The 23,246-nt window shown below is 36.4% G+C and overlaps 1 protein-coding gene across 4 annotated transcripts; it reads right to left on the bottom strand.

The window, feature by feature from the left end:
* Positions 1-1,463: 1,463 nt before the first annotated feature.
* On the bottom strand, positions 1,464-22,144 carry LOC109058799 (troponin T, slow skeletal muscle-like). Of its 4 annotated transcripts, XM_042720261.1 has the most exons (12): positions 22,126-22,144; positions 20,245-20,313; positions 19,053-19,085; positions 18,838-18,851; positions 3,501-3,518; positions 3,010-3,031; positions 2,845-2,905; positions 2,507-2,623; positions 2,322-2,399; positions 2,073-2,186; positions 1,878-1,987; positions 1,470-1,682 (listed from the first exon to the last, which is right to left on the bottom strand). In XM_042720261.1, the coding sequence occupies exons 3-12, from the start codon at positions 19,076-19,078 to the stop codon at positions 1,583-1,585; spliced, it is 660 nt and encodes a 219-aa protein (XP_042576195.1). In that variant the 5' UTR covers positions 19,079-19,085; positions 20,245-20,313; positions 22,126-22,144; the 3' UTR covers positions 1,470-1,582. The 4 variants fall into 4 exon arrangements, with proteins under 4 accessions (XP_042576191.1, XP_042576192.1, XP_042576195.1 ...); XM_042720260.1 differs by lacking the exon at positions 22,126-22,144 and having other exon boundaries at positions 20,245-20,554; XM_042720258.1 differs by lacking the exons at positions 18,838-18,851; positions 19,053-19,085; positions 20,245-20,313; positions 22,126-22,144 and having other exon boundaries at positions 1,467-1,682; positions 3,501-3,737.
* Between the last annotated feature and the right edge of the window lie 1,102 nt (positions 22,145-23,246).

The following is a 23,246-nucleotide window of genomic DNA, read 5'->3' as shown; positions in this document are numbered from 1 at the left end:
CTCCACCACAACAGGCTTCAGGTCTGATGTACATAACAGTTCCAACTTTTGGGTTCCTTGATAACATCCCTTTATACTTCAGCAAACCTAATGAAAACTGACCAAAAGACATGTAGGAAAGTACATTTAAGGAAATGACTTGTGCTATTAATGGCGAGGCATGTGAGCTTTTTGTGCAGCATCATGAAAACAGGATTCTCAGGCCACGTTTTAAACACTGTGAATGAAAACGGACATCTTTAAATGATGACACTTCTGTCTGACACACAACTTATTTTCATTTCCTCAGCACACATTCCTCTTCCCTTTAGGAAGGAAATTAGTTTCTGATGCATTAGCAGTCTGCTTAGCAAAGAATGAATTATGATTCAGATGCATTTTTTCATTTTTACATTTATTAATTTAGCAGACACTTTTTTCCAAAGTGCCTTACAAATGAAAATAATACAGTAGTGATTCATCCAAGCACATCAGATCTGAGAGGAGTTTTGAATACATTCAGAAATATTCTTTTGCAGAGGCTGTGAAATTGTCAGAAGAGTCAAAAGTAAAAGCATCCATGGTGTATTTTCATTATTTTCCCAATTTCTTATTTCCAGCGACCTCCAACCTTTCCTTTACCATGGCCTTTTTTGCTGTGATAAAGAGAGAGGTGAGACATAAGCATAACTGAGACAGATTCCTATGTTGTTGTTTTTTAATATTTTTTCACTGAAGAACAATGGTTAAGAAATAAGTGTTGGTTCGTCCAAAATTAAAAATTCTGTCATCCAAAACCTACATGATTTCTTTCTTCTGTGAAACACAAAAGATGATATGTTGGTGACAAAACGGTTTCCGTTCCTATTGACATGCACAAATACAATGGAAGTCAACAGTAACCAAAACTGTTTGGTTATCAATATTCTTCAAAATATCTTCTTTTGTGTTCGACAGAAAAAAATAAAAAAAATAAATAAATGCATACAGGCTTACTAGACAAAATAAGGGTTAGTTACAGATGAGATTAATTTTTGGGTGGACTATCCCTTTGCCTAGCTTTTTGCACTGATTTGCAGTCTGGTGGAGTCGACACTAGTTGCCAAAAGTCAGAGCCAGTCGACAGAATTTGAGCAGTCAGTGTTTTAGCAGTCTACGATTATTTAGCCTCACACTATGATTTTATCCAGTCTGAGAATGTCCAACATATGGGCTCATTTCAAACATATTGTTTTCATTTGACTTCTTGCAATGAGGCGCATGTTTCTGACTGAGTTGTGTTTGGACTTGAATGTCTGAATGCGTGTGTGTGTGTTCCTCAGTCATTTAGTGTATGATTCCCAGTTATTCTTGATAACCATTTAAAAAATTTAGTGTATGATTCCCAGTTATTCTTGATAACCATTTAAAAAGATGGCAAGCGAATGAGGAAGCAACTTTCAGATAAATACATTCTTTCCACTCTATCTGTTTTCCTCTAATTCAACCAAGCACAGATTAGTATTTGCCAAAACAAACACAGACAGATTTAATACTGTATAATCCTTCATTAGTTGCCAACCCTTAGTTCTCGCTAACTTCAATTCTCCCTCAGTGAATCAAATCACCACACCTCATACTTCTGTCTCTTCATCTGATCCAAGAGGTCAAACTTCTCTGACTCCAGCTGGTAAATCCAGTTCCACATCTCCTGAGCTCGTTGCCTGTTTTGTGAGAGTAAGGAACAGATATGATGCAAAACTGTCAGGTTTGAATAGACATCTATAGTGGAGCATGGGGAGAAAAAAATGGAGTCTAAAATGGAACACACACTTTTCAATGTAAAATTAAACATCCTGTGCACATCCTGAATAACAGTAAACATATGACTGTATTTGGATGTGTGTGTGGGTGGTTACCTTAACACATCTTCTCGCAGATTTTCGATGCCAAGAGGAGAGCGCCTTTCTGAAAGAGTCTTTCTCTTGATCTCTCTTCCAGTAAGACGTTTCCCCCGTTTCTGCTCTGCCTACAACACAAAAATGCATATGTACTGTACAAGCATTATTAATGCATGACATATGGTCAGAAACATTAACACAACAGTAACTTGCCTTGGCTAAGAAGCCACCAAAGTTTGCCCCCATGTTGGACAAAACCTTCTTCTTCTTGGCCTCATCTTCTGCTCTCTTCTTAGCCTCCTCATCCTCTTTCCTCTGACGCTCTTCCTGATGTGAGAGTGTAGATAATACATTTTCACATCGATTTTATCTTGCAAGTGTCCTGTATTCAGTTCCACATACGACTTAAGAGAGCATCTGAGTATTTCATTTACTAAGTTTTACGTTTTATTTCTGATTTACCGCAATCCTCGTCTGTCTGTCTCTTTCTTTCTCTGCTCTAACACGCTGCTGCTCTGCTCTTTCTGACCGCCGCCGCTCCTGAGAACCGAATGGCCGTTAATTAGGGCAAAGCAAAGAGAACAATGATTACAGAACGTTTCTTTTTTTTTTTTGGAAAAACTGTGATGATCAATATCAGGAATTACAATTCTCTCCTTGAGACCGATCAGTTCTTCCTCCTCTTTCTTCCTCTGCTCAAAGTGGACATCAATTAAAGTCTGCAACTCCAGAAGGTCCTTCTCCATCCTTTTTCTGTGAATATCCTGAGAGAGGAAATTATATAGATTTGAATAAGGTCTAAACAGCCTAAAACATACAATGGTATGTTTTCATGTCTTCACTGAACACACCATATAAACATTTACCCTGCATGATGGAAAAAAGTAAACCCACCATATTCTCAGTTTGCAGTTAATTTTAAACAGATGAACTGAACTGAACTGAACTGAACTGGTTAGAAATACTGCAGTGAATTGTTACTTACATCGAAAAAAACCCGCTCACCCTCTGGAATCTTTGGAGGGGCAAGTTGTGGAACCATGGGTCTGTGTGAGAAAGGGGAATTACTGTAGCACGAGATTGAAGGGAATGAGTGCAAGAAGACATTAGGAAAATGCAGAGCATGCTTGTGAAGAATCTGAACACTTGCTTGGGCCGGGGTCTTTCCTCCTCTGCAAAAGGGTGCAACCAACAGGGAAAAAAGAAACAAGAAAGATCTTTTCAAAGGTAGTCATAAAGTCCTTCCTATTCACACAACTGTACAATAATCCACTAGTCTTGCTGACTTTTGCGGGGCATCATACTGAATTACACTGGTTGTATGAAATGTTTTTCTGCCTCCTTGTGACATTTTCCCAAAAATATCTGGAAATTCTTTTAAATAAAGCTGGCCCCTCTGATGCAACACAAGACTAAAGGACACAGCTGTCACATGGTTCCTTTAAGAACTCTTTGGTGATTTATTACAGTTAGTATAGCATTTTGTGTTTTTTGTGAAAAAACATGTCAGTCTGGCGAGTAACACAAAAGAGATGCAAAAGTTGAATTTTATCAGATATTTAGAGCCTCATCTCAATAATCTATAAAATAAGAGTTAAAGTTAATATTTTAAAGTAAATATTTGTAACTAAAATCCCTCACCTTCTTCCTGAGTATCCTCTGATGAAAAAGAAATACACAAACATATTACAGAGAACACGTGGAAATAGCATGGTGATAAAATTAGTAGATAAGCAGACATTTGACAAATAATGACAATGTGTGAGAAAAATACTGTTGCAAATCTCCAGTCCAATTTCCTATTGTGTGACTGGACATGCAACCTACTTTCACTCTCATTTCATTAGAAAACAAAATGTACTGTACTCCACACTGTGCAGCCAAATGTTTACAAAAACACAATTTCCTGTTGTGTGATTTGACTTTCATTTTATTTTAAATCAAAATGTACTATGTGATTTATTAAATATAACAGCCTTTACATGTACTGTACTCCACACTGTGCAGCCAAATGTTTACAAAAACACAACAATTTTATATTTTGTTTTTACCTGTTGCTGTTCTGTAATATAGAGTCAACAAATAAACATGAAAACAAATCAAACATATCAATATCTTTAACAGATACAGAGAATCTTGCAATTCAGTATTCAGTAATCCTTATCTGTCCTTATTTGCCTTTCTCCTGCTCCGTTTCTGTCCATCTTTTAAACATGATAAAGATGTATGTGTTTTGATCAAATGTGGATTTTGACTTTTTGGACATCAATATACTAATTTACTATGTTTTTACTACCATACGATTATTTAAACCAAATCAAATGGTATTATCAGTTTTATTAACATTATTACATTACACAAAAATATTGTGGAAAGTTTATTACATTTTGCCAATTGTTGCAGTGCAGCTGCTTATTTCAGCAATCCACTTCTCTTTTATTTCTATTTCTTTCTATTATGTATTATAAGTCCTCAAGTATACTTTGTCTGTCATGAACATCAAGAAAGATATGTTTGTCACAGTCTTCAGCTGGTCTGCCCAGGATGGCCACCAGATGACACTGTGTTTTTCTGTGAGCACATGGCTTGTGTTGTGTTTGTTTGGTGCCATGTGCCCTCTCCTGTCTATTGTCTGATCCCGCCCATCTTGTTACAGTATGTCATTATTGTTTTAGTTGCTCCACCTGTGTCTCCCTCGTTAGCCTCCTCGTGTGGTTCCCTATTTATTCTCCTTGTGTCTGCAGTCCTGTGCTGGGGGGAGACAGCTGATATGTGACTGGAGTGTGCATGGTAGGAAGTGGAGTAGAATCCGGTAGCGATCCGGAAATGGAGGATGAAAATTTTGGCGCGGAAGGTGGAGATAGTGAATGGAGTACAGTAGGAAATCGGAAAAGGAAGAAAAATAGAAGAAATGAATCGGAAACTGAAAGTGAGAATGGATTACACGTGATAAGGGGAAGGAAAGAAGAGTTTAAGGTATTGTTGAAATTAGATGCTGGATCTTTCAGTGTCATTAATCCACTGAAATTATCTAAAGTGATTAAGGAAAAAATAGGACTGGTTGAAAGTGTGTGAAGAAGTTGAGGGATGGTAGATTGATTGATTATATATTGTAAGGACAGTAGACAACAGAAAAAGGCTCTAGAAATTAAAACGATCATGGGACAGGGTGTGAATTGTTCAGTTCAAGAAGAAAAGAAATGGGTTAAAGGAGTAATTACAGGGATCCCTACTGATGTAACAGAGGAAAAGATTAAGAAAGGTCTTACGGGAGGCGCAGTAATTGGCGTGAAAAGACTTAAATGTAATAGAAACAATGAAAGGGGAGATAGTCTATCAGTGATGATTCAGTTTGATGAGGATAAGCTGCCAAGTAAAGTCTTTTTAGGATTTATGAGTTTCTCTCGGTTAGGCTTTACGTACCCCCTCCACTAAGATGCTACAAATGCCAAAAGTTTGGACATGTAGCGGCTGTATGCAGAGGTAAACAAAGGTGTGCGAGATGCGGTGGAGAGCATGAATATGGCAAATGCGAGCAAGGAGTTGATCCCAAGTGTTGTAATTGCGGAGGGGAGCATAGTGCGGGGTATGGAGGATGTGAGGTGAGGAAAAATGCAGCTCAAGTGCAAAATGTAAGAATAAAGGAAGGATTGTCATATTCGGAGGCGGTGAAGAAAGTAGGAAATACTTTGGAATCAGGGGATAAAGGTAAAGGAATTCCTCAACAAAAGATGGAAACGGCTCAGGGAAAAAACTAAAGAGAACTTTGGGATTAAGAATAATGTGGCATTTGTAACCTTTATAGCTGAAGTGGTGAATTGTTCTGCGCAAACAGAAAGCCGGACTGAAAGAATCAGAATAATAATAAAAGCAGCTGGAAAATATCTAGAGATTGAGGGGATTTCTGTGGAAATGATTAGTGAAAAATTAAAGATGCAGTTAACAAATACGCAAGCAGGATGTGGTGGTTCATAATGGTGCTTTTAATATTCCAGTGGAATGCGAGAAGCTTAATTGCTAATGGACAAGAGTTTAAAAAATTCATCTCTGATCTGGATAAAAGACCAGATATTATATGTATACAGGAGACATGGTTTTAAACCTCAGTTAAATTTTGTTTTGCAAGGGTATCAATTAATTAGGAAAGATAGGAAAAACTGTAATGGAGGTGGGGTAGCAATATTTATAAAACAAGGGGTGGGATACAGGAATGTACAAGTGAGTGAGGATCAAGAGGCGTTGATGATGGAAGTATGGGAAGGGAATCAAAGTATAAAAATAATTAATTTTTATAATCCATGTGAAAAGCTATGTAAGAATGCAATGGAAAAAATAAGAGGTAATACTAGTCAGAAGGTAGTATGGTGTGGTGATTTTAACGCACATAATACATTATGGGGGAGTGTTAAAACAGATTATAATGGGTTAATAGTGGAAGAAATGCTAGATTGGGGACGGTTAGTATGTATTAATAATGGAAATATAACAAGAATAGATGTGAGTAATGGGCGTAATTCAGCATTAGATATTACTCTAGTTTCAGAAGATCTAGCTAGAAAATGTGAATGGAGTGTAAGCAAGCAAAGTTCAATGGGAAGTGATCACTATCCAATATGGTGTCAAATTGGTGTGGATATTGTACAAACTGTGGTGGAGAGAATGCCAAGATGGAAATTTAAGGGAGCTAATTGGGAGCTTTTTAAAGAACTGTGTAATAACAATATGAACGAAATGGGAGAAACTGAAGAAATAGAAGAGTTAAGTATGAAAGTAATTAAAGTGTTAAGAAATACGGCAGAGGAAGTAATAGGAAAAACGAAAACTATAAGTAGAAGAAAAGCCAGTCCCGTGGTGGAATGAAAAAATGTAGTAAGGCAGTGAGGGAAAGAAATAAAGCAATGAAGAAAGCCAGAAAATCTGTATTGTTTTTACTGATTACATTATTTTTAAGAGAGCTCAGGCTATGGTTAGGAGAGAAATAAGAATAGCAAAAAGGAATGTTCTGGAGAGAATATTGCAATAGAATAGGGGAAGACATTGAAATAAATGATGTTTGGAACATGATTAGGAAGATGGGAGGGATTCAGAGAAATATTAATATTCCAGTTTTAGTAGGACATGGGAAAATAGCGATAAAAGATAGTGATAAAGCAGAGATGTTAGTGGAAGCATTTGTAAAGGTGCATAGTAATGAAAAATGCCCCCATTTAAAATTGTTATGATATTTTGATTGTTTATTTCAGTGGAGAAATTGGTTAATTGTTTTATTAGGTCTTTTTATAGAGTTCATAGCCTGATTTATCTCTTAGCTAATCACTATTAGCATGTAGCTATTCACTGCTAGCATGACTAGCATGCTGGAATTCCAGTTTGCTAGCATGAGTCAAAAGAGCCAACCGCCATGTCTTTACGATGTTCTGATTCAGAGATATAGGTCTTGCAAAACGGTTGCTAGGGGGGTACTCTGTTTGGTTGCTAGGGAGTGGCCTAACAGCCCCCAATGACGATACTCCAAAGGATGCTTGACAGTTTAAGCCAAACCCCATGTCTGTACATTGTTCTGATGCAGAGATATAGGTCTTGCTAAATGGTTGCTAGGGTACTCTGTTTTGGTTGCTAGGGAGTTGCCTTGCAGCTCCCAGTGATGATACTCCAAAGGATGCTTGACAATATAAGCCAACCCCCATGTCTCTACGATGTTTTGATGCAGAGAGATAGGTCTTGCAAAAACGGTTGCTAGGGTACTCTGTTTGGTTGCTAGGGAGTGGGTTGGCAGCTGGGAATGATGGCTGCTTTCCAATATGAATGATATAAACCAACCCCCATGCCTTTATGATATTCAGATTTGAAGATATCCCTCTATGCATTGGGTTGCTAGGGTGGTCTAAATGGTTGCTAGGGCGTGGCTATGAAGTCTTGAAGGTGATTCGTGATTGGTCGTTTGCTGCCCTGAGTCAAACGAGCCCACCCTCATGTTTCTATGACACTTTTATCCAAAGATATTAATTTGATCTTTTTCAATGAAAGTCTATGGAGCTTGTTACTAAGGGGCCCTAAATGGTTGCTAGGGCGTGGCTTGATAGATTCACAATTATCCTGAGAGTCTGATTGGTTGGCTGAGTAAAATGAGCCCACCCACATGTCTCTATGACATTGTGATCCAGAGTTATGTTCAATGCAAAACTCCTATGTAAAGTACCATAGTAGGAAAAACACACTGTTTCATGGGTGATCTCTCACCATAGTATGTCTATGGGGCAATTTTGGGGGGCTCTTGCGCCCCAGGGGTACAACTTATACCCCACTGCGGGGTATGTTCTCGCACAGCCTGATAGCCTCTCCAAATGTGGTGATTCACATGTTTCTGCGAAATTTTGTCTAGGAGCTATGATCCGTCAAAGTTGGCCGCAATGCATTGTCTATGCGATTTTTCGGGCGATATTTCGCCCGGTGTACGAACATCGTACACCCGATCGCTTATAAAAGTCATAGCACACCATTCCCGAATAGGGCGCACGATTTGACACCTCTTTTGTGGGTCTGTGACAAAAACTGCGGGACTAGTTACGCGCCGAAATTTGTACGGATCTAGAAGAAGAAGAAGAAGAAGAAGAAGAAGAAGAAGAAGAATAAGTATGTGAGATAATACAAGTGATGCTTTGCCTTCGGCAAGCACCACTAATAAGTATGTGAGATAATACAAGTGATGCTTTGCCTTCGGCAAGCACCACTAATAAGTATGTGAGATAATACAAGTGATGCTTTGCCTTCGGCAAGCACCACTAATAAGAATAATAAGTATGTGAGATAGTAATAGTGATGCTTTGCCTTCGGCAAGCACCACTAATTACAGATAATATGAAGAAGTATAGGGAACAGAAAGTGAAAGAGAATGAGCATATATATGAAAAAAAGAAGATTCCGTCAGGAAGTAGGTTAGACTCAACATTTACTTTATATGAGTTTAAAGAGAGCACTTGTAGGGGGTTAAACATACTTCCCCAGGAAAGGATTGAAATCTGTTATGAGATGATTAAGCAATTGTCAGATGGATCATTGAATATAATTTTAAGACTTTTTAATAAAATTTGGGATTCAGGGAATATTCCTGTGAGTTGGAAACATGGAGTAATAGTGCCAATCGCTAAACCTGGGAAAAGACCATTCCCAGCCAGTTAGTTATAGACCAATTGCACTTGACATCCAATTTATGCAAACTTATGGAACGGATGGTTATGAATAGGTTGACGTATGAAATGGAGAGTAAAGGTATGCTGTCAGCATGTCAAAGCGGATTTAGAAAAGGGCGAAAATACGATGGATTCAATTCTGAGTTTGGAGGCGGAAATTCGAAAAGCTCAAGTTAATAAAGAAATGTTGGTGGGAGTCTTTTTCGATGTTGAAAAGGCTTATGATATGTTGTGGAAAGAAGGGCTGTTAATGAAATTGGAAAGTTTGGGAATTGAGGGAAAAATGTATAACTGGATTTCAAGTTTTTTGTTTGGAAGAACGATTCAAGTTAGAGTAGGGTCTGCATATTCTAGGATTCTCTCAATTGAGAATGGAACTCCCCAGGGAAGTGTGAGCAGCCCTATTCTTTTCAACTTAATGATTAATGATATATTTAGAAATATTGAGACGGGAATAGGAAGATCATTGTATGCAGACGACGGGGCATTGTGGAAAAGGGGGGCGTAATAGGCTGTTTGTAGAGAATAAAATGCAAAAAAAAGGCAGTGAAGGAGGTGGAGAAATGGTCAAATAGGTTGGGGTTTCCGATTTTCTGTGGTAAAAACACAAGTAATTTGTTTTTCAAATAAGAAAAATAATCCTATGTTAAATATTAAAATGTATGGTAATCAGCTGGAACAAGTCAATGTAGTGAGATTTCTGGGTATGTGGATGGATTATAAATTAAACTTTGGAGTTCATATTCAGAAATTGATAGAAAAGTGTAAAAAAGGAATAAATGTCTTAAGATGCTTGTCAGGTGCGGATTGGGGAGCAAGTTGCCAGTCACTGAAAATAATTTATTATGCAGTGATCAGGTCAAATATAGACTATGGAAGTATGGTATACAGTTCTGCGAATAAAAACTTTACTTAAAAAAAAATACAAGTAATACAAAATCAGGCATTGCGAATTTGTTGTGGAGCATTTAGATCTTCTCCGGTAGTATCATTACAAGTTGAATTAGGAGAATTATCATTGGAACAACGCAGACTTCAATTGAGGATGAGATACTGGTCTGGTGTATGTGGACATCTGGAAAGTCATCCAGTAAAAATACTTTTGAAGGAATGTTGGGAGTATGTATACAAAGAAATAGAAAGCTTTGGTTGGGTAGTAGGGAAGGAGGCAAATAGCTTGGGATTGAAAGAATATTTAATAGCCCCTTCTGTTCCAATACCAGCAATTCCCCCTTGGATGTATCCTATGCCATTAATTGACTTACAAATACATAAAGAAATAAATAATCAAATAAGCATACCAACTAAGTTAGTAGTTGAACAGTATGTAAATCGAGAATATTATTCAGTATTACAGGTATTTACAGATGGGTCAAAGGAACCAGAGTCTTGTAGAACAGCAGCAGCAGTATTCATTCCTACATTTAATATAAAAAATTGCAAAAAGATTATCGGATCATGTGTCAGTATTTACTACTGAATTACTAGCTATCATATTAGCAATACAGTGGATTGAAGAAGTTCAACCATCAAGAATTGTGATATGTACGGATTCAATGGCTGCTCTCACCAGTCTTATGAGTGGAAAATCGGAATCTCGACAAGATTTAATATTTGAAGTTTTGCAAGGTTTATTTAGAGCAAGGCAGTTAGGGGTATTGGTATTCTTCCTCTGGGTGCCAGCACATGTGGGTGTGGATGGTAATGAGGAGGTAGATAAGTTGGCAAAGAAAGCATTAAAGCATCCACAAATAGAAATTAATGTATCATTAAGTAAATCAGAAATCAAGAGGTTAATAGCAATTGAAATTAGTAAAAAATGGCAAAAGATATGGAATAATGACTCTAAAGGAAGACATCTTTATCAAATTCAGGAACGGGTTGGAAATGAGAGGAAAAGATATGGAAATAGGAAAAAAAGATGTCATTATTACAAGGTTAAGAATTGGTCACACTGCATTAAATTATAGTCTTTATAAAATAGGGAAGCATGATACAGGAAACTGTGACAATTGCGGGGAGTTAGAAACAGTGCAGCATATTCTTTTAGAATGTGCTTCATATGAAAGGGAGAGACAACAGTTAAGTCAAGAGTTAGGAAGGATGGGAGTTGATACAATTTCAATAAAAGTATTACTAGGAAATGGGACAAGACAATCAAGAATTCATGAAATTATTATTTAAATATCTAAATAAAACAGGAATAGTAAATAGAATTTAATTTTTTTTTTTTTTTTTTTTTTTTTTTTAATTAAAAAGCCAAGTACACTCCACACTCCAGATCAGTAGGTGGCGGAAATGCACCATTTATGTTGGTCTGCCAAACCGCCATTAAACTCTAGAAGAAGAAGATTTATTCTCCCTGTGTCTGGTTCAATGTTATGTCTTAGAGTATTGTTGGATGGGTTCCTGCCCTGCCCTGCCCTGCCCTGCCCTGTGCTGTGCTGCCCTGCGTGTGAATGTTTTTATTTTTATGTGAATATGTGATATAGAACTATTGCCTATTTTTGTATGTGCCTTTTTGGACCATAATTTTTCAGAACATCACAAACGATGGCTGCAGATTCAGAGATGCAGCTTTCATTTTACAGATCACTTCTAGTTCATTTTGATTCACATTTAGCCAGAAGTAATGCTGTCTAACTGCATTGGTGAGTTGGTTAATATACTTGTTTCCCAGAAATATTTTTTTTGCATAAGGAATTTTTAAACCGTTATGAGCCAGGAGCCAAACCAAACAGTTACAAGCTGAATCACAACATTACAAACTTTGATTTGAAGCAAAAAGATGTAAATTTCAAAACAAAAAGACAAAGGTACAAGGCTGTCCATAACATAATCAAAATAACAATGGATACACACAGAATTATTGATTTAATTAATGAATTATTGCTAATTTTTGATTTATTTGTGCAGTATAATGTAGGTAGAATTATTGATTTTATTTTTTAATTATTGTTGTTCCGCCGCCGCGGCGTCTGCAAAGTGCATTTTGACAGCTTTTGACCGCTGAGTGGCGCTTTAATCACAGGTTTTCAAACAAGCGCATCAAAGCACATTTTTGCAAATAGACGTCAGCTTTGCCTCACCGAAGTGTTATATTTGATTGCAGTAGGGGAAAATGAAAGAAAAAAAATATTTAATATTCACAGATGAAAGTTTAGTCTTTATGAAGATATGTGCGTTTCTTAGAACGAATTCAAGCAGGATAAATGTCAAGCCTATGAGCCTGTGCTTATATTTTCTCTACACCATATTTTAGATTAGACACATTTAAATATTGTGCATTATTATTTATATAATATGAATTATGTGTTATATTATTAAAAAGAAAATGTGGTTTACTTTGCATCGGAGCATTAAAAGTGATAGCCTATTGTGAGCTAGGCTTGTGTGTTTTATAAATTATTTTCTTTATTTTAGTAAAACGTAAGGCACTGTATAATTTCGCTCCCATTATTTAGGCCTAATTAAAACAAGAAACGAATAAATTAAACCTGCACGATTTAACTAAATCATTGCAAATCTAAAGAATGGATGGATTAATAAAACGTCCTCACTTATATGTATAATGTGCACACGATGTAAAAAAAATAAAATAAAAAAAAAAGAGCTTCATTAATTGACAACTTCAGTGATTTTAAATGGAGTCTTCTTTGCTTGCTTTCATATAATTTAAGTAAAGTAAAAATAAATAAATAAAATAAATAAATAAATTGCAGCCCCATTTAAATGCAGGTTTGTATAGGCTAATATTCCGTAAAATATCAGTGCAAGATTTGGTCTGCATGATGCTGAGTGCACGCAGCATTTATTCTTATTTGTCTACATATTTTATCTTCATTACAAATCTTGTTTGGTTTTATTTTGGATAATTGCATGTAAAAAAATTATTTACTTTGTGATGCATATGCAAAATGTGAATTATTATTTATATTCAAGTGTTTGTGCAAAAATTATTAATGCGCATGCATGACAGGGAGGCGCCCTCTCCATCACTTGAATTTTTTCCTGATAATTAAATAACTAAAATTGTGACGTCTCACATACATGAGAAATATATCTACAGAAAGATTGAAATGTCTTTTAAACGAATCATTTCAGAACGAAAGCATTATGTAATGTGTGAAGGTTGTATTTCTGTTTAAAGGCGCGTCCATGTGGAGAGAGTCGGCACTGTGAATTTCATCTTGCAGCCGACAAGAAAACATTTGTTTATTAATAAATAATTAAAATGTCTACTTTTTCATAATTATTAGGCTACTTCTGCATGTGCTTTGTGACGAACTTAATGCATGTTCTTGAGCGTGGAATATATTAAGGCTGGATTATAGTTGTAAATTTAATATAAACTTGTGATTAGTTGAAATAATGACAAAAATGAACGACTAGTAACTAGAAAATCCCTTATGTGGGAAGCAGACCTATTAAATACCATCTAGACATCTCTGTTAAAGTTTTTAAAGAATTTTATACGCGTTTGCATAAATTCTTCCTTCAGAACGGTCTGTAATGGAGAGATGCCTTAACACTGATTTTTCCTCTGAAACACAAAAACGAAAATTGAAATAAAATAAATATTTTATGTTTTGAGAATGACTGGGCTCAAGCCTCCCCCGCGCGTCTGAGACACGCTGCAGAGCAGAGTATGAGCGGAGCGGAGTGATTCTGACTGAAGAGGAGGGGATTTTTTAAAAGTCAGGAGCGTCGTGGTTTTCACTCGCTCCAGCACCGCTCCATCACGAATACAATTCATGCCAACATCCCGTAATATAACTGCATATTTAGCAAGAATTCACATGATAAACATATTTAGCTATATCTTGATATAATCTCTCCGATCAGAAAATGACGGCAATAGTCGAGCGGGATGTTACAGGCTAGTTCTCAAGGAGTTTGTCTTTATTTTACTGATTATTTTAGGGTTAAAGCATGATTTAAACAGATACAGCACATTCACACGTAATCGCTGTCGCAATAATGCATTCAAACAAATGTAATCTTACAGTAGGCTACTTCATCTGTATCTGATTTTGAATGAGCAGAAATCTGTAACAAATGCATCGATCTGTAGATAAAATAACTGACGAAGATGTAAACTGTTATTTTCATCACAAACAAAATTTGCACAGCAGAAAGCAGCAGTTATACCTTTTAATGCTGACAATTTTATTAGTTTGGTGTTTGGTAGGACAAAAAGTTTGCACACAATAGCCTAATCCCCTTTTAAACTCTCCTGTAATTTTATTTATTTATTTATTTTTATTTTATTTTTATAAGCTATTATGAACATAACATTTCAACTTTAGCCACGGAGTGAAGGCGGAGCAGTGTTTCTGGTATCAATGAACGCAGGAGCTTAGTGATTAGAGGGAAATTGTTGCTGCTCCACTCCGCTCACATAGGCCTACTGTACTGCCGAGTGAGAGAGATGTTTTTCCCTATATGAACAAGGCCGTCCGGTGTAGACACGGTTAGACAGTGTCTGCTATATTTTCAAATAATTGATATAAGAAATAAAAATAAATACATAACCTAAACCAGCGGCGTAACGAGATGAAAATATAGACTAGAAAACTGATTTAGGCCTACACTTGGTCTGTCCTCCGTCCATGACACTGACTCACTGCGGAGCAGGCAGTTTTAATCTGAACAGCTCTTAACGCCGAGTGGATGGCATGATGGGCTAGTATTAAAAAATAATTTATTTTTATATTAAAACTTGTTTTGAACAATTTCTTTGTCATTTGAATATTGATTTTCAGTAGGATAGGGAGGAAAAATCGATTTATTTTGTTTTTCGGATTTTTTTGTGAAATCGGAGATCGGAGATTTTTTTAGGCCATATGCCTATCGCCCAGCCCTAATGCAACAGTTTTTTTTTTTTTTTTAAGTTAAGGCAACTTCCTCTGAAATGAAGTTATAATAACTAATTAACTTTATTGCGCTATACAGTAGTCAACATTTGAAGTGATCAAACCTTTCTTTAAAGTTGTCCTAAAACCTGTTCTGCAAGTTTGAAACCCTCATAAGGCACTGTCCATATGAAAGAGCAAGAGATTCACACCTTTATCTCGACCCCCACAAGTTATACAGAACTACCCCAGCCCCCTCCAGCTGAGCTGAACTCGGTCTGTTTTTTGGCTGAGGAACGGTGTGTGTTGTCATGTTACTGGGTTGAAACATGCCTGCACTCACAGCAGCCCTTCTCTTTTTATTCATTATTTTCCCGCAGCCCATATTATTATTTTCACTAGACCAAAATAATAACAAATTATCAATTGATAATTAATCATTATTTTTTGCCAAAATCATTGTTATTTGTGAACGTAGGCGTTTGCGGAAGGCTTTAAGACCAGGCGGAATCCTCCGTAGGCTGCTCCCGCTTCACAGCGCGCGGGACTCGCGCTCACTGACCCAACATTTAGCAAGACAGGAAAACATTCAGTCTGCCTGAAGGAAGACGTATTTCATTGTAAGTTAATGCTGTTAAATAGAGAGTAAAAAAATATATATATATACAACTAGTGTAGGCTATCCTTAAACTTGGAGCTCATTATATTGAAGTACAAATCCAAACACCAGAAGCAACCTACACTCTCAGTGTTCTTTCACTGAAAAGTATGCATTTTATTTATTCACAGGCTATATGGCTGAAATAGTAATATTTTAGTTGAAAACTTTAAGTGCCATTGTTTAAAAAAATGCATCAAATGTTTCATAGACCTTCAGTTGTCATGCTTTAAAATCCCATGCCATTTGTAATTTCACTGTATTTTAACCTCCTAAATTACTACCCCAACTCTATAATGGTAAAATTTATTAAGACCGATGGCATTTTTTATGACATTATTTATTTTTATTTTTAGAATAGGCTAATTGTAACATAAATGGATGAATCAAAACAAATATAACGTTTTAACTGCAGGCAGATATAGGCCTATATTATTGTACATTACAAATATTTGGATCCCTTATTTTTTATTAAAGAATAAATGCTTATTTTCTTCAAGAATAAACATTATAAATAAATAATAAAAGAAAGAACCTCTATTAGCCCTTATTTGTAGGTTGTAGGAGATATGCGAGCGATTCATAGATTAAAAAAAAGAAAAAAAGTGGGTGCTTGGTTTCAGAAAACGAATACAGCTCGTAAAAAATGCTATGATGAAAAAGTCATGCTAACTTATTAATTCATAGAAATAATTTAATTAAATTTTTTTTTCGAGATTCAACTTGAATTTCAATACTATTAAACTGACTTTAAAATATCAAGGAGTTTATAAATTGAAACGGTAAAATGTCACAGTGCATGCTAGCCTAAATGAACTTGTATCTTGTATAGTATCCGAAGACTTGAGTGCATGTTAGCATAAAACTAACAATATAATTAGATTTTTTTTTAAATGAACAATTCCTGTATAAAATGTGACAGCAACCTTTATATCAAACATTTTGAAATCGTCCACAGCTGAGCAACGCAGGAGGCAGATCTGAAGTTATATTTGTTTGTTCACGAAGTGAATGGTGATGCACAAAGTCAGTTTTAGATGCAGTGGAAAAATAAAGCTGGATAAAAACATACAAAAACCCGCTAAAAAATAAATTACATTTGTGAGAGTTGCATTTTAATACATTCAGAAATAATAACGGCAGGCCTAATAATGCTATAGGCTAATGTACCAACAGGACATTTTTAGTTCCCTTCACTTTACAACAATTCCTTTAAATTTAAAAAAAATTATCAGAACAGAACAAGAATTACAAATATATAATTCTAATGGATAAATATAATTGCAGCAGGCTATATAATAATATAGGCTTATAAACAACAACAAAAATAATAATAATTAAAAATAATATAAAGCGATACATTATGTTGGGCTTATCTCTCTCATTCTTCGGGACAAATCCAAACATGTTGCCCATTTGAAGCTAAACTCTTATTCATTAGGTCAAATAGGCTTTGGATTTCACACGTGTTTCAGTATTGACGAAAAAAAAAAAAATCATAATTAGCAAAATTATGCCAAAGTGGCCCGCTGCTCGCGCCGCATGGCTCGGTGAAGGACTGCTGTTTCCAATGAATATGTGCGCGTGAGGCACCAGCGCGATCAAAGTTACAATTCACAATTATTGGTCACACAGTAAAGGCATAATTCAAAAATGCAAAGTGTTAGCAGTTTAAAAAATATCAAGAATAACAGAGTTAATAAGAATTATTTGTAAATGCTGGACCGTTCTCATTTCGCTCTGCAAATGGAACCTGAAGATTATTATTATTATTATTTTTAAACCAAGAATGAACCGAAATGAAAACATTTTAATCCATATATATATATATATATATATATATATATATATATATATATATATATATATATATATATATATATATATATATATATACAATGACTGTTTAAAAACAATAGCATGCATAAGAGCCTTTGTGTAAAGGTTTTTTTTATTTTTTGATGAGTAGATTGTAGCCTAAGACTATCCTATTTTTAATGGCTTTTAAGGATGTTATAATGTATATTATAATGTTATTGTTGTTGAACGTCTTCCTTTCATTTTACAATTACATTCAGTTCGCAACCCGTCCCTTTGCGCCACCTGTCGTTAGTTTCGCGAATGATTTTAACACGCGTCTGATTTGCAGTTAACGCCGCGGCGGCATTAACCATTTTGGTTGTCTACCATCTGTTTATTTTTTTGATGAATTATTGCTAATTTTTGATTTATTTGTGCATATTTTTTCTTTAATTGAGAGCAATTTTGTCATTCGTAGCACGTTTTTGCAGTGGGTGGGCGCCAAAGAGGTTTTTTTTTTTTTTTTTTTTTTTTTTTCTGATTCTCTGGTTTGTGGAGAGTTCTTTGCAGAATCACCAGGAATTCCACTATTAACAAGATAATTTAGGCTCATGGCTTCAACAGAAGCATATATTGATTAACTAGCCTGTAGCTCAGAACCCAATATTTGAACTCTACTGGTTTGTCCATTTCCACCAGCTTGATGGATTAGCGGACCAGTTATGAACATAACCAGTGGAAATAATCCCAAAACAATTTGATGAGCCAGTCAGCACATGATTGAAGCTCTACTTCTGGTCATGTGGCTTTATTTTACAGCTACTGCCTCACTTTCACACTATTTCGGCTGGTGTCGCATTCGGTCAGCGTTGCTTGAGTAAAATAACTGCATTACATACTATCTCATATTTTGTAGTATTTATTTTTGTATGGCCTATTATTTTCTAATTGACTTTAAATAGACTTTGTTTTGAACTCTTGATGAGGAATTATTTTACCTGCTCCTGCAGCCTCTTCCTCCTCTGCTTCTCACAAATAAAACAAACCACAATGACAAGATGATGAAGGAAAAGGAAAAATATAAGTGAATATCAGTTCTATGTCCAAGAGAGCACGTGGGGACAATCAGCAGATAATATGAGTATGTATATAAATAAGTGTGTGCAGAGGATTATGTAAGTGTACACCATTTGTTAGGAATGTACACCAACAGCAACATGAGGTCAGTCTGTAATAATAACCCTTCCAAGAAAAGACATCGTGAATAGCCTAAGCACCTAATCAGACTCATGCATAGCTCCATGAAACCAACTGAAGCTAAGCAGGGCCTCCAGAGACATCTATAACTGGCCTCTGGGTACACATTATGCCAAGGATTTACTGATAATCACTATAGTTAAAGTTTAAGAGCCCCCTGCCCCCCACCCCTGGCTTCTTAGCCAAAAAAAAATAATAATAATAATAATTCTACTCACCCTCTGCTTGTTCACTAAGAGGCCATTTAGGGAGGAGAGGAGAGGAGAGGAGAGGAGAGGAGAGGAGAGGGAGGAGGAGGAGAAGAGAAGAGGAGAGGAGAGGAGAGGAGTGGAGAGGAGAGGAGAGGAGAGGAGAGAGAAGTAAAAATCACAGTAAATGTAATGCTTTATTAGTCCAATAATCAGTAATGATAGAAAAAAGCAACATTACTCACTCATATTCCTCCTCTACATCAAACATGGTGAAACTGGATGAGAGAAGGAGGAAGAGAAAGTGAGACAGACAGTACAAGGGAAAATAGCAGATCCACATAGCTTAACATTTCGTAATAGCTTTAGAAAGAGGATGAGAGAGCCGTGAGAGTGAGAGAGACATGTTCTTTTCTTATTTTGCTCTCTGAGAACAAGAAGCACCTAGTTCTGTTATGCACAACTGTCAACTAAATGAACAAGGCAGCAAATTGCTGTGAACCTGGCCTTGCTTGTTTTCCCTAATTGGAACTTATGGATTTGATTGCAGGAATTGCAGTTAATGACTGTCAGTGTTTAACTGCGGTCATTAACATTCCGCTGTCAGATTCCTTTCCCTCTGCCTTATCATTCACATCAGTGTCATAACTGCTATTTGAAACAATTTTATAGCTACAGTGTCATCGCCAGAGAGAATTTATGAGGCATGTAGCTGTCACAACCCCTCTTGTACTTTACTGTCTCTGGACAAAGGCTTGCAAGCACAAGTGGTGCCCATCTAAAACCAGCGTCCTTTCAGCAGTTCACCCTGCTGCTACTTTGCTAACAAAATTCTCAGCATCTAAAGAGCACGAGTCTCTCAAATTCTGCATGAAAGGATCAAATTACAAACAGAAGATGCCCCTCACTCTGGATCGACCCAAGTAGGGATAGACAACAGGATGAGAAAGTGGCACATAGAGAGTGTGTTTGAGGGGCGAGTAAGGTTATGGGAGGTCATAGCTACATTAACCACAGAATTCTGATGGGCTAATTTTAGCCAAGGTTGCATGGGGAGATTATATGAGTTACGGCGAATCTTTATTGCTTTGAAAGTGAATTTTATTCATAGTATCACAAGTCCATTTGGTCTAGGACAAAATCAAACACTACACATATCAGTGCAGACTACTACAAGCAATTATGTCTGGAAGAGGTATGCAGGTTATGACCATCATTGGTGAACTACGTACTGTTCTGCCTTTAGTTACTTAATTACAGCAATTAGTCTGTCCTACATAACCACACGTCTGGTACACAATAATGGATAACTAACATTATTATACTGTAATTGCACACAAGAACTAAAAATCAACAGACCTTCTGAATAATACTGAAAATTCAATTACTTTTCTCCAGATGGAAAGAAATGACTGAAAATGCCAAAAAGACTTTTACCTTTTGGTGATAGTAGGTTGGGTTCACAGTGGATGAAATACAGGCACACAAAGGATGAGAGGAGAGTCCCTGTGAATTATGGGAGTTTTGTAATGCAGAACAATGGCTCATTTTTATATGAGGACAGGGACAGATGGAGGGTGTTAGCAGCTACAGCATAGAACCATGGATGGATTAGAAATGAACCCTGGGACAGAAAGATGACCACCACGAGGGATTAAGGGAGACAGTGGGAATGACCTCACACACAGAGATAGAAAAAGAGATAGAAAAAAACAAAGGCACAGTTGGGAACAAAAAATAGCACAAGGGATTTAGACACAATTCTTCCCTGAAGACATATTTTCTATTCGACAGAATGTAAAATAAGGTAATGGCTAAGACAACTTGAAGGTAAATGGATGGGCTCCCATTTCTTGTAGGTATTGTATTGAAAATACAATACCTACAAGAAGAAAGAAAGTTTTGTTTTTAATTCAGATAATTAGCCAAAATAGTAACCCTGCAGATAGTTGATTGAAGTTCCAGTAAATGGAAAAGTTGCTGATATTTGCAGTTAGGTCAAAGGCAACATGTTCAGCTTGCACAATTGTTGCCTTGTTGGGAAATTTCTTGGCCTTTGTTGGCTGAATGGCAATACAACAGACTTGATTACTATTCAGTTATTTTGTTGTAAAAGGAAATCTTTTACCAGCAGGTTACAATAACTTTGAGTCTTACAATGGTCACTTTCTTTCTGTGAACATGAATCACTATGAGTGTGTAACATATATTTCTAGTCACAGTTTTATTGAAGAACATATTTATTTATTTATTTATTTAGAATGAATCAATATTTGGTTCATAGTCCTTCCAGAGTCTGTCTATGTTGGGGTTCTGCCCTGGCAGCTGTGTTTGTTTTGTCCTTGTTTAGTGTTGCTTTGTTTGTCCTGTGTATGACCACATGGCTTTGTCTTTATTTATATTTAAGCTTTATTTATGTTTAAGCTTTACTTAAGCTTTGTTTATGTTGACCATGTGCTCCTTTCATAGTCTAGCTTCAGTTTTTCTTTTTGTTTGGATCTCTTTTTTGGTTTCTCTTGAGTTTGACTTGTTTCATTCAAGTTTTTTTTTTCCCTTTGCATTATTTCCTTGATTAGTCTTTCCAGTTATTTCTAGAACTTATTTTTTTTTATTTGATTCTTTACTTTTTAGTTTACTTTGGTTTGTCAACTTTGGTTGTTTTTCTAGCTCCCCTTTTCCTTATTTTGTTTATTATTATTATTATTATTATTATTATTATTATTATTATTACTACTACTACTACTACTACTACTACTACTACTTTTGTTGTTGTCTTGATTCGTGTGTGGTGTTTTGAGTTCTCTGTCTGTTCCTGTCTCCTACATTCTCCTTGGCCACTGGGTTTTCCAGCCTGGAGGTCGGACGTGTGTGGCATCACCTCCAAAGCCAAGTGCCCTTGGTTCCTGGTGCTGTGGTCTGGTCTCTAGTGCTGCCTCCTCCTTTACAGCCCTCCATTCGATTGTCACCCAGGGCCATTCTCGGAGGTCATCCCCCCCACCTGCCTGCTCTAGAGTTGTGTGCCCTACCCTGCTGTCTGGACCATCTACGCCATTCCCTCCTGTTGTGCCTGGTCTAATTTGTCAAACTTCTTCCCTTGTTCATTCTGCATTTGGGTCCTCTCCCTCAGTAACCCTGACAGTTTAAGTTGCTCACAGAGTTGTACAATTACATAGTGGATTCCAATCGATGCCAGTTCAGTGGTTCTCCAGCTCTTTTTAAAAAGTTTCTCTAGACTGTGACTTTCAAGTCATACTTCAAGAATACAAACATTTTTCCCATGTGACTTCACTAGAACATGCAGTGTTTGCTTCTACTTACATTGCGTTGGGTTTTAATCAAAGCACCAACAAAGTCCAACAGAGCACCAACAGAGCCTTTGCACTCATCAGAGCATAGAATGTCCTTCAACATAACTCTTTTTTGCTCTCTTTGCTGTTTAAAGAACACAGTTCTATGATAATCCCTGGCTGAAAGTAGATGGCAACAAAAGAGACATTGTCAGAAATGTATCTTAAAAATAAAATATATATATATATATTATGATAATCCCTGGCTGAAAGTAGATGGCAACAAAAGAGACATTGTCAGAAATGTATCTTAATATATATATAATTTATTCCACCTTTATATAATTAGTTACCAATTAAATCTTACTGAGCAACATGCATAACACTTCCTGTATACAAAATGAAGTTTATTATTCCGAAAACGTTTCTGGTGCGACACGTGACCTGGTGACCTCGTTTCTGGTTCCTCCGGTGTTCTGACGATTCGGCGTTTCCCGTAAAGGATGTCACAAACCAAACAACAGAAACGCCGCCCTGCCTTTTTAATTACTGAGCACATTGATTCCAATGATGCGCATTCCACAGACGCGTCGCGTCTTTAACGGCCAAACACATCCTTTTCCACGACTCTATGCGCACTCGCATCTTTGATAACTGCACGTTGTTTTGTCTGACTGTACATGTAATGGCAGCGTGCAGCTCCTGCCGCCACTAAATGGCATAATATTTGTCCCATATTGTCATTAATATACATACTGACTTCATCTTGTACCACTAAATAAACAAACTGCTATTGTTATGTAAGTATGAGAGTTAGATTATTTAGTGTACAGGTCAGTTCAAGAGTGATAAACAGAGTGATAGAAAATATTTGTTTTCATGCATTTTAAATGTTAAAAATGTGGAAACCACTCATTGCATCACAGCATCTCCTGACTCCATTATTATTTGTAAAATAGGGGCTTTATGGAGTGTGTGCATACATGGTTATAAGTATAACAGTTTATATTTCATTAATTTAGGGAAATGAACAAGTGTCTCTGTCCTCAAGGGACTGTTTGGCCAACCAGCTTATTCCTGCTTGAAAAGCAAAATGTTACTGATAGTGTAAAAAACATCAACTTTGAAGCACATGCTGATTGATGGACTTGC

This window comes from Cyprinus carpio, chromosome B3 (genome assembly GCF_018340385.1).
Source record: "Cyprinus carpio isolate SPL01 chromosome B3, ASM1834038v1, whole genome shotgun sequence".
Lineage (NCBI taxonomy): Eukaryota > Metazoa > Chordata > Actinopteri > Cypriniformes > Cyprinidae > Cyprinus > Cyprinus carpio.
This window is presented reverse-complemented; position numbering and strand designations above follow the sequence as displayed.

Coding starts and splice junctions, on each gene's coding strand:
- LOC109058799 (XM_042720257.1), bottom strand. CDS start 3,571: ATGCTATTTCCACGTGTTCTCTGTAATATGTTTGTGTATTTCTTTTTC. Junction 3,032..3,500: donor AGAGGATACTCAGGAAGAAG/GTGAGGGATTTT, acceptor ACCCTTTTGCAG/AGGAGGAAAGACCCCGGCCC. Junction 2,187..2,321: donor ACAGACAGACGAGGATTGCG/GTAAATCAGAAA, acceptor CTCTCACATCAG/GAAGAGCGTCAGAGGAAAGA.